Source organism: Lissotriton vulgaris, chromosome 1_1 (assembly GCF_964263255.1).
Source record: "Lissotriton vulgaris chromosome 1_1, aLisVul1.2, whole genome shotgun sequence".
Classification (NCBI taxonomy): Eukaryota; Metazoa; Chordata; class Amphibia; order Caudata; family Salamandridae; genus Lissotriton; species Lissotriton vulgaris.
The window spans coordinates 962,104,873-962,117,273 of NC_141685.1; the positions used below are offsets into that span (position 1 = coordinate 962,104,873).

General features: G+C 40.2%; 1 protein-coding gene across 1 annotated transcript in view; it reads right to left on the reverse strand.

Annotated features, from left to right (window-relative positions):
* MYO1A (myosin IA) overlaps positions 1-12,401 on the reverse strand; it is a 359,821-nt gene that overhangs the window by 44,295 nt on the left and 303,125 nt on the right. Inside the window, exons 22-24 of the mRNA XM_086959948.1 lie at positions 10,864-10,950; positions 8,909-8,983; positions 7,886-8,020 (exon numbers count right to left, since the gene is read on the reverse strand). Coding sequence (XP_086816074.1) covers positions 7,886-8,020; positions 8,909-8,983; positions 10,864-10,950 — 297 coding nt within the window. The remainder of the gene's footprint in view (positions 1-7,885; positions 8,021-8,908; positions 8,984-10,863; positions 10,951-12,401) is intronic.

Sequence of the window (12,401 nt, forward strand, 5' to 3'; positions counted from 1 at the left end):
ATTTCTATTCATGAGAAGCTGGCCACCGGTCTGTACAAATGTGGAATACCAGATGTGGCACATAGAACTTTTGAGCGGAATACCCTCATAATATTGGAGTGGACAGGCGTATTATATATTGGTTCTACTAAACAATAATTTAATATATACATTAGTTACACACAGCAAAATGGCCGCCTTTTTAAAATCTTATATATCGAGCCATGGAACAGAGATATAGTGGTCGCCATATTGAGTAAGTGATAAGATTGTCGGGAGATGGGTAGCCTAACACAAATAAATACGTTTTTAAATCCATGGATATGAGACTATAGTAAATAATGATTGTGGATAGAGAAACCAGTGTCTTGACTTACACAATCAGGTTTTATGAGGAAATGTTGGACAATGAGCAGAGGACTAAGAGGGTAGATATACCCGACATAAAATGGTTCTGGATCAGCACGCTGGCTCGTACACACCGTAGGAGTACTGATCTCGCATTTGGAGACCAAGAAACCAGGTACTTTGTTAACGACCACAGCCACATACACATGCGTGTGGTATCCATAATGGATCTTTATTTTATGGTGGTGACTGCTGAATACTATATTTATTAGGAGATTTTTTTACATGTTCGCCCGTATCTTAGTTTCCGTTATTCCTGATAATGGATCTGGAACCAGGTACTGTGTTGACGACTACAGACATACATGCGTGTTGTATGCATATTGGATCTTTATATCATGGTAGTGACTGTAGAGCATTTGACAAATCAAAAGTCTTTGGGGTGTTCGCTTTTATCTTGGTAATCACTATTCCCAATATCGGATTTGTGATGAGGCTACATTGCTGTGTTATGCTGTACCCACCGATACATAAGAGGAGGATCATCACTAGATAAAGAATTGTAGAATCTAATGTTATGTTGGTTTGGTTTACAGTGAGACAATACCTTTTACAAATGGAGTGTGAATACATGTATGAGGAGGAAGACCACTACTTCTTAATGATAGATAAGATATTGGAATAGGAGGATATTGTGTACCAAGATAGGTTAATGTAAGGCTACAGCACTAACATTAATATTTGTTATACATTCAAAATTAGGTTTACGAAGATTTTTGGGAACTCTCAAATTTATACAGCCGCGTACTTTAAAGTGAGACAACTTAAGAACAGGTGAGCTGATATGAGGACATCTAGGCACTAGAACAACTACAAGGGTTATAAGGTATCACTGAGCTGTGGCTAAACAACATAGCATGTCTACTGCCTCACCATATGAGGTTTGTGTTTATTTCACTGGTTTTGGGATTTATTTGGATTGAAGTAGGATATCGTACTAACTGATAGAATAGCATGTCTATCGATGTATGATGGGACTATGCTTTTTCTCTCTTTTTTTCATCATCAAAAGCGCAATTACATTCAGTAGTACATACGTTTTAACTCAAGGAAGAGTACACTTTCTTACCTACTAACCCACTAGAGGATTTGGCTCTTGGCAATATATTACAGAATCTTAGTAAATTCTGATATACGTATCAGATGAGTTGGGATATGGGTCTCATTTGAGTGGCCCCCCAATAAGGGTGCAGTGGGGGGGGGGGGGGGGTGGGGGGGCAGGTGTCAACAGAAAGACTGGATATAAAAATCAGAAAACAGGAGAAATAAGTCAAGATACTTTTGTTGGACAGGGGCAGTCACGGTCGCAAGGCAATGAGTCAGTAAAGCTGGTCGTGAGTAGAGGTAAGTACTTGGAAAGTGTATGAGAGTGAGATTAATGTAGAAAAAGGAGGTAAACGTCAACTGCACTATTTTGAGCTGAGTAGAAGCTGTCGTAGGAGAGTAGGATATAAAACTGGAGAAAGTGGTCTGTGGATATCCCACGAGAAAGGGTGGGCAAGTTAACTGAAAGAAAGATATGACTTTAGGAAAAACTAAAGGGACAAAGTACATCAGAACTTCAGAAGAAGGAACTAAACACAAGAGAGAAGGAAACAACCTCTGTGTGGAGGAAGCAATTCCAGGGACAATTCGTAAAAACCAGATTAAACAACCACAGACTAAAACTCCCAAGCAAAACAATTCAGGAGAAGCAAAAAGTGGAGCATCGGTTACTAAGTCAATAACAGATTTTGTAGGCAAACTCTTTAAGAAGAGCCAACCATTAACTGACTCTCAATAATGGGTGGGAAAGCAAGCAGCAGTTGAAAGCCTGAAATCACAGTATGCAGAGTTGTCATACGTTTGCCACCATGATATAACAAATATAAGTGATCTATTGCTAGAGCCAAGACTGTCCTCTTCTCCACGTTTTTTTACTGACCCTGAGTTTTGAAACTCAGAGGGGGTGGGGGGGGGGAGTATAGACAATGAGCATTGTAGTATGGGGTCGATTAACAGGGAAGGAGTACAGTTGGAGATAAATAAAAGAATGAAATCGCCCTGAGCAGTAACAAATGATCCGACTGAAGGATCAATATCTAATCTTGAGATGACAGAAACTTCAAGCGCCTCAATGCTGGAATTAATGCTGATCCTACAAAAATTGCAAGGACTGTTGGAAGTATCTGTGTTGAACAATGATATTCTGAAAACCCCAAAAGAACAGCTACAACTAATTGTGGGGGAACTGAAACAAATCAAATATCATACGTCTTCGATAGTTGAACCAGTTTTTGAAGAAAAGTCTGTCTTCATTTCACGTAATCTAATGCTTATAAAGAAACTGGGTGAAGCAAGGAGATATAAACAATACATACCTAGGACAAAGAGATTGGAGAAAAGGTTTAGGAAGGGGCAGAATATGGATACAAAACATAAGAAAAAGGAAACCACAAATATAGAAGGAGGGCACAGTGGGGCAGTAAAACCCCCCAAAAAAGATCACAATGTAAGAAATTCAGAGATAGAAATGGGTTTTGGGAATGTAAATGATGTAGAGTGGAAGGGTAGTGAGCAAAGGAATTTGCTGAATAGATCAAAGAACCCCAAAGTACAATTTATGAGTGCAAATAAGTGGGATATTGGTATGAATAAATCAGCGGAAAGAAATGAGAGAAAAATTAGGGAAAAAAGGAGAAAGGGAATGGTAAGGAAACATCATTATATAAGGACTTATGGCTATACTTTAAATCAACACAACAAAAGAAAGAGGGAAAGAAGGCAAAGAAATTGAGTCCATTAAATCTGAGTCAGTTACTCTTCTCCAGAGTGTAAGCCTGAGAGACATAGGGACTAATGACCTTAGAAAAGTGGGATTCAATGTAACTAGAATGGGAAAAGAAACAACAAAGGTCCTGCTGTATTCACGACTGGTTAAGTCAGAAATATTAAATGCGGAGAAGGAGCTACTTAAAAAAGGGATTAGATTTACCCCCAGACCAGAAATGCCGAAAGGAGACATATGTGAAAAACTATTCCTGATAAACCATGCAGGGTTAGGATCAAGATAAATTAGGCTGATCAATCAGGGATGCGAAGATAAGGAGGATCTCAAAATCCTTTTTTCTGTATATTTATATGTATATATCTGTTAAATTGACAACCCTGACGAAGTCCATGTGTATGAACGAAACGCGTTGGCTGTTTAACTTATTAAGATCGTTGTTTTAACCATATCTAAATAAAAGAAGAACTTCTGAAGAATTCACACTTGGACACGGATTGAATATTTTTCCTTGTATTGTGGTGCACCTTTGCTTTTGTTTCAAGAATCTCAAAATCATTATAAGACCCTATGCTCTGGATGAATCTGGAGACGGTTTAAGCTTAGCGAATAGTCAGAAACTGAGGAAAAAAGCTGGCTAAGTGAAACTGATTAGCGGGGAGGGTCGTTGCATAGACTGGGCATACTTACTTAGAATATAAATGGATCTAGTAGAATATCAAAATCAGGAAACTTAAAAAAACTAATCAAAAAATGGATCTAGTAGAATATCAAAATCAGGAAACTTAAAAAAACTAATCGACTGTCATGAAATGGTATGCCTACAGGAAACTTGGTTATGCGACAAAACCTCTCTGATTGAAGGGTATGTCCAAAAAAGTACACTGGCTAGAAAGGGAACATTTTGACTTGCATCCGGGGGACAAATAACCTTGATATTGACTAAAATAGCCAAGAAGGTGGTCCCTTTGAATGTAAAGTGCTCGTGGCCGGTAGAGTGACTCTTTTGGATCCCACCCCAGAGTGTGAAGGTATTGTCATAGTTAATGTGTATATGCAGGGGGTTGGATATAAGAAGTATAAATTGAAGCTGGAAAAGTTCAAAGAAGATGTGCAAGATATAATTGAGGTACACTAGAAAGATCTTTTCATACTGATGGGAGACTTTAATCACAAATTAGATCCTTGCCGAGTCGATCGACGGCTATAAAGAGTTATTGCCAACTTACAAGATAAAGCTTGTTTTCCTTGGGGGAGATGCTTATCGTGTGATATAGCCCTAGCAAACTTCCTGGGCTCACTGGGTCTAGTTTACAAAAATGGAAGGCTGGAGACAGATCAGCTAGCAAGTTGTACGTTTAGGATAGGCAAACAATTATGCCCTATAGGTTATATGTTTATCCATGCATGAGACTTTAAATTGATTAGAGCCTTTGAGGTAAGGAAAGAGGAGGGAAGTGACCTTTGGTCTCTAATACTTAGGTTTTCAGGAGGCAAAAATAATTAACGAGACACAATTATCCCTCTGCAATTGGACTATCTCAGGTGTCTCACCACTCATTTGACAGAGGAGTGTATGGGAAAATTAGCGGAGTTCCAGCAGGGCCAGACTCTAAAGATTATTCCTAATACTGATAATTGAGGGTAATTCGAAAATGTTATTTCTGAAGTAGTTCAAAGTTTAATGGTGGACCTAAAAAGAAATATCTATACGGGTCATAGAAAGAGGAGAACCCAGAGTAAAACAAGAACTGCTTTAATGAGGAATGCAGGAAACTAAAAATAAATATAAGAAAAAGGGTAAGACATTTGAGAATAAAGTACGATTTATATACGCTTAATAGCCTACACAAACTAAGGAAATTGTATAAAAACTTTATTAGGAAACACAAAAGAATATATAAAGAGAAGTGCTGGGGAAGACTACTAGAAGCTATAGAAATAAGAAATGTAAAAATGTTCTGGAAGCTAGTCCAAGATAAGATAAATCCTGGTAAGAAACAGGGGAATATGAACTGTGTGATGACAGCAGATGCCTGTGAGAGTTACCTGCGAGAACTATATAGGGAAGGGGTTTATCAAGAAAGTCAGAAAGATACATCATGGACAGAGGTGGGACAAGATATCAGGTCTCTTTTCACAGTATGTAACGTAAGACAAATTATATCAAAGTTAACATTAACCTGGGCAGTTGGCCGGATAATCTTCCGGAAGTAATTATAAGAACTAAACCAGATTTGCGGGCAGATTTTTCACCAAAATGTTTAATAGCATCCTTTAGTCTGGGAGAATGTCAGAAAATTGGAGAGGGACAATTATTAGACCTATCCATAAACAAGGAAATATAATCATAACTAAAAATGACAGGTTAATCAATCTTATGGATATCAGTGAAAAGGTGTTTGCGAAAATAATTTTGGAAAACCTTTAGGAGTGGGCTAAGGACAATCAAATTGTGCCTCCAGAACAGGGTAGCTTTAGGTGGGGGGGCACTCCACAATTGATCATTGCTTTGCGTTATGAGCTATGGCATGGATTCGATGGAACAGGGGGGTATAGTTTGTTTTGCTGACTTCCGGGCCACCTTTGACCTGGTAGACCGTGAACGGCTGTGGGAGATGCAAAGTGACCTGGATATCCCTGCACTGCCAGAATTGGGCGCAGGTCATTCTGGACACAGAAGGAACACTGTCACAGAAGATATTGATTGGAAATGGATTAAGACAGGGGTGTGTCTTGGCCCGCTGCTTTTCTCCTTGTCCATAGCCATCTTCAGAACGGTGCAGGGTGCCACCCTAAAAATAGATGGGAAACATATTGCATGCTTACTTTATGCAGACGATTTGGTGATTTTGGACCAAACAGAGATAGGTCTGCAAAGAAATCTCAAAGCCTTTGGTGAATACTGTAACCAAAATAAATTAACAGTAAACTTGGAAAAAACAAAGATTCTGTTTTTTGGTAAAAAGAGGAAAGATTTCAGCTGGGTTCTAGGCTCGTTAAAACTGGAGATTGTGAAGGAATATAAATATTTAGGAATCTGGTTTGAGAGATTTTTGAAGTCAAAAACACACCTGGACATTGAGAATCCAGGCCCTAACCTCGGTTAGTGGCCTGAAAAAATGTAATAGCAGCTATGGAGAAATGACAGAGAGACCTGTTCTGAAAGCTTACACAACTATGGTACCTCCTTAGTTATTATATGGTGCTGAATTGTTATATATAAGTGACAAAAGTAAGTGGGATGCTGAAGAAGGGAAATGTGTTAAAAATGATTGGCCCTAATCACATCCTTCATGATCCAGGCAATAAGAATAGAAACCAGAATGGTATTATGGGAGAAAATGGCAAGTATGGCACTAATAAGTTACTGGCAATGCTTGGGCTGTGAAGAGGATCAAAAGGTATCCTATTGGTGCAAATGTGAGATCCTACAGAGTGAAAGGAAGTGGGCAAAGGGGGTTAGGGAAATACTTCCTATGCCATGTAGGGAATTTAGGGTTGACGTAGGCCAGCAGAACTTTCATTCTACCAGAAGCAAGAAGGAACTTAGGATACTAATGATAGAAATATCATGAGACCAGGATTGACAATACTTGGTAGGGAAAAGATCTGTATTATTTATGATTAAGTCATGGCAAAATGATCAACAGTTCCCATATATGGATATACTTCCCAATCGCTGGCTTAGGAAAGAACTATTAAAGGTACCGATTGGAATTAACCCTTTTTATGCGTATGACAGGATTAAAAGGGTTATGATAGACCACGAAGGGAAGTGTACCTGTAACCTAGGCACAAAATGTGACATTTTGCACAATTTATTAGACTGTCTAAATGTTCTTGATGCACAAAAACTGTGTTTAAGGCCAAGCTTTTTAAAATATGAGGTTAGAATTCATGTACCTTCAGCACATTTGTTAACTGAATTGCACTTATTATATGTCGCATGTGAAATGGAAGTTTATGCTTGAAGTTAGAACATTTTTTTAAAATGTGTAGAGCTGAAGCTTTAGTACCGTATTGCTTGGAGGAAATGTATACCTGTTTTTATAAATGTATTTGGAACTTTTAAAACGTTTTTTTTTATATAGATCATATTTTTAGAAGATTTTTAATGGAACTGGAGTTTTACACGGTTGTTATATAGACTACATCTTGAGATGGGTTTTTAATGGAAGACTGATTTGTTTGTATGTTTATATTTGTTTAAGGACTTATGGACTAAATAAACAATCTTTTTGACTGACTGATCTAATGTCATGTGTAGAAGAAAGAAGAAAAAAATAAAAAAGCATTATCACTGAGATGGAAGAAAACCTTGCATGCGGAACAGGGGTCTCTGATCGGCCAGTGGAGGAGACGGATTTGTGAGACCGAATGAAAAGGTCTGGAAATCCATGAGAATTTAGAGGAGCATCACAGATGGCTTGTTGAGAAGACTCTTTAGTGTTATTAGGGAAGACGAAGACCTAAAGGACGAGAACAGGGCTCTGTAGTTAATGACAAAGGGGACAATTGTGAGATGAAGCCTAAAGATGTAAGTGACAATTTGTGAGCTACTTGTGGCGATCGGAAAACTATATCCTTATACTCATGCTTGCTTTTCCATGGTGGTGAAGCCACACACATCCATAGGAGGTCCATGTACTAACCTGGACCATAACATCAGCTTTTCTTTGCAACCAGACACTGATGATGGCAATGCCAAGGTGCAAAATGGGCTCTTACTTTCCAAAGCTTGAAAATCTTCTCCAGTTCCCCGTTGGCTGCTCCTAGGAACTGGTACCGGGGAGGCGACCAGGTGCTGTCTATAGGCGATAATGGAGGAAGCTTGTTCTTCATCCCCATGAAGTACATTTGCAACTAAAGAAGAAGGCGGAAAAGAAAGAATCAACGTGAGAGCAAACACAAACATTGAGGTTTCTGCGGGTTCCTGTCTGCTCTTTCGGAGGTCCCTCTTCCCCAGTGTTCCATTATCAAGCCATTGCTAGATTTCTAGTCTGACATCATCAGTGTTTTAAATGACAAGGCTCTGTGGGTGATATCATATGTGAAATGGGGGCTGATCTGGGTACCAGGAATGCTTCCATAGGTCCGCTTTTAAATATTTATATTGTGACAGAAGAGTAAGTGGTGCATGTCACAGGGCAGAGGTCTTCTCTCTGCTGTAGGTGTGCCCATCAGGCAAATGCTGTGCCACATGAAATTTATTGTGCCCGTTATTATTCACTATTAGAGTTATTGTGTCAACAAGCATGCACCATCAAATAATTACTAAATCTATAACTGTGTTGTTTCATGTCCCCATTTTACAACAGCAAACACAACTTGCATTTTGGCCTTATTTTTTAGTCTAACTCAATTTCAGTCGAAAAAATAGATGTTCTTTAGGAACTGCTGAGTTCCTGGGTGTAAAAAAAAACATGTCATCCCATGCCCGAAGATGCTGATATTTTCAGCGTTTCATCACTGGATAACAAAATGTTAGGCTTCTATGAGCACCGCCTAAGTGACAAAGATTTCATTCTCCAATCTGGTTTTCTGCAAAGGTGTCTAACAAAGGTATAGTCTGGCCATGTCAGTTTCAGAATTTAAGGATACTCACTGGCTATTGTAATGAGGTTTCTATAGAATCGTGTATGTAAATATCTCATGTCTCATTAAAAGCTGGTCTTGATCAAGCAACCCTAGACCTAAATTTCACAAACCTGTTTTGCTGAAAATTTGAAAGAAAGGGCCCTGTGGACTCACAATTCTCCTGTATATGAAGTTGGCCAGTGTGGCGGATGCGTTGGAGCGGAAGCACTTCCTGTACTGCTTACGCACCTGTGAAGAGAACGGTGAAATGGTGAATATCCCAGCTGAAGTTGCTGCACTACCTTACAGTTTCTGATTAATAGCAACAATGCAGGGATGTGGCTACTAGTGCAAAAGTGGCAGGCCATTCATAAATCTGGTGATTTCAAAAGAGTCCGGTGACTGTTCGAGAACAGCTGAGCTGGGTCACAGTCCCTCAGACGACATGTGACGTACTGTACCCTCTATTTCCAGGCCTGTGTGTAAATCATCCAATTTCCAAATGTGCAGCTATACACCCTGGCTTTTCACCTCAGCTTCCTGCTGTACACCATTTTGTGCCTCTCTGGTTATTACTTGTTTTAGGTCTTGCCTACAGAATGCAGTAGTTGTCTGTTGGCAAAGAGACCTTTTTATACTTAGTAGACTAAGTCCCTCATTGGAAGTGGCCCATTCATTCCAGAAGAACCTTTTTTCACTGTAGTTTAATATTATACATTTCTCAGGAACACCACTGGATGAGTTGTAGCCCTCCACTGCTGACGTGAGGGGACTATTTTTTTTATTTTGCTTTCAGTATTCCATAGGAGTACGCGTTCTTCCACCTCCCTCTACTCAGCTTCATTTGTTCTTTATTTCTTTTCCTTTACCCGAGGGCCCAGTAGCCGCCCACTACTCCCCAGCAGATTGGGTTTGCTGATGTGCTCCCTGGGCACCCTGTCACCCACCAGTCCTCATTAGTCATACGTTTTAATTTTTTTAAATTATTTTTGTGAGATCCCAAGAGCAGCTCCCTCCGGCCTGCACAATATTTTTGTTTTCATGTACTGTTCCAGCATGACCATTCCAAATAAAATATAAAGAGGGCTGCTGTGTATGCAGGCATGCTGTATTCTTTGAATAAATTTCATACATCAAAAGAAAATCATTGAAAGATCCTCTACGTATGCTGCTGTGTGTGCGCATGCATACTCGGAGGCCATCTTTGAATGATCTTCCTTTTGCTTTAAAAAAAATCCTTACAAAATGACAGCCGATTTTTTGCATTTGCAGCATGGAGGGGGGATGAGTATTTACAAAGCTAATAGGGTTAATGGGCAAGTATCAATGCTTGTTTGTTATATGCCTCACGTCCCATCTACTTGCTATTATCCCCCCACCCCCTTGTCCTGTCGTGGCCTCATCATCTACCTCTCTCACTTACCTTGGTTTTCTTTGAAAGCAGAGACTAACAACCTGCCTCCTTGTTTGCCCCAGTGCATTTCTGCCCATCCCCAAAGTTTGACTCTCTACCAACCAGCCTCCGTGGCATTTTAATCTCCAGTGTGAACTAATCCAGGCATTTTTTTTATCTAAGTGAAGTTAAGAAAACATTCCTCTGTCGGAGACCCCACCCCACTACTTTTCATAAAACTATGCCGCAGCAGTGTCTTGCGGAAAGGCAATCCGCAAATGTGGGCCTCTTTTTTTTAGTGGGCCAATTTTTTTTAGCGGGCCACTTTTTTTTAGCGTGCCAGGGCTAATTTCTGATCCCAATCCAACCCTGAGCATAGGGATGCGTTGTTGTGTTGTTCTTAAAAGGTTTTCTTTGTGTCTACGCCTATGTCTGCCACGCCCCCACTTTCCCCCTCCTCTCTCTGGTTTCTTCTGTCAGATAATCTTTTATCCACACTATCTGACACTGCACCCTCTTATTCTGTGCGTTTTGTCTCTGTGCGGTGTCTTTTTTCACTGTCAGCTCCTGGTTTCCACAACACTGAATGTTTCACCACACTCCATCACTACCTGCCCTGTCCCTATAATCTTTCTCTGCTTTTCTCTGGGGACCACGTACGCTTTGTCCCCAGTCTCTCAGTCCTTTCCCGTCCGCACCCCCATGATCCCTGTTCTCTTTTGTAAAGGGGGCTTACCTTGAAGCCCTTCCAGTAGGCTGCAATGGTGACGGAGGCTCGGTCGTCGATCTTAACTTGCTTCAGCTGTCGCAGGAGTGTTCGCGCCTGTGGAAATAGTCATGAAAGAATAAAACTGCCCCGACAGAGTGAGTCCCCAGACAGGTGACTGGAGATCATTTCGTAGAACAATTTGCAAGAATGGGTGCCATATTCTCTAACGTTGTGTCTCCTTGAGAGCTAAATTGATCCCAGAATTTTAGTATATAGATATAGGGCAGATGTGCACGCAGCCAATTATATGGGAATAATATATACAATCAGTGGTTACCCTGAAAAGCTGGTGCCATGTGTGGGGGGGGGGACTAGCACAGGACCCTGCATCCACAGCATCGCAGGGTCTTCCCCCACAAATTTCCATACGCCCCTGTATGCAGGTGCAGCACTCGAGGACCAGAGTTGTAGACAACTTCTCTATAAAGTGGCGCATGGATTTGGAGTTATTTGTCACACTCCTTTGATTATATTATCAATCACACACCTTTACATCCTGACGCCTGTATCACAGTTTCATCTTTTGTTAAACCCACCAACTTGGATTTTCAGCATGAACCTCATTAATATGTGTCCCCCTATTACATTTCAAGTTTTTATTTAAATAGGATATGTTGAGGTATTGCGTGTACATTAAGAAATTCAGTAAATCAATACATATATAAAAGTAAACATTTTAATGTAACTAATTCACTATGCACAGAGGGTATGATTTAAAAAGGTTTTTCACTGACTTAAGATAGTCTTGAGAATTTTTAAAGTAAAGTTTTGGGTAAATATGGCCCATATGTATGAAGAGTTGTGGCCTGGCTTAACACAGTGTTAACACTGCACTTTTTGGCTTAAGATATTTATAAGAATGCATTTCTTGATTAAACTAAGTTTAGGATTTTCATAAGCCAGGGAATCCCTCGGTCAATCAGGCCATTAGAATACTTTAGTATGTGCGCTGTACTACAAACCGCAGGGATACCATTTCATTATGCTTTTTACTTTATTACACCTCTACTCATCTCTCTGGCAAAAGTCTTTGTGCACCACATGCAGTGTGCTGTTGCAAGTACACACTGCTGCAAATATATACACCTGTGCAGCATGGCAAAGCCAAATGCATTGAGGATTGTGGGTTTGGATTTCTACAAATTTTTGGGCCACAGCAGCATTGGCGGCCCAGTGCAGGTGAGCGCGGTAGGGTGGGGTGAGGCGGCGAGGCGGGTAAGTGACAAATGGCAGAATAGAGAAAATAAAGTAAATAAATAAAACCACTAACCTTGCACTCACCGCACCGCTGACTCGGTGATGCGGCGAGTGCAAGGTAAGTGGTTTTATTTATTTATTTTATATTTACTATTCCGTTGTTTGTGCCCCACACAGCTCCACCGCGCTTACCTGAACGGTCCGCGACTGAACAGCATCATCTTTTGGCACATTTGGGGACCTTTTCGTGCATCAAACATGGAAACCCCAGGTTTGCCTGAATTATCTACTTCGTTTCATAAGCTGAC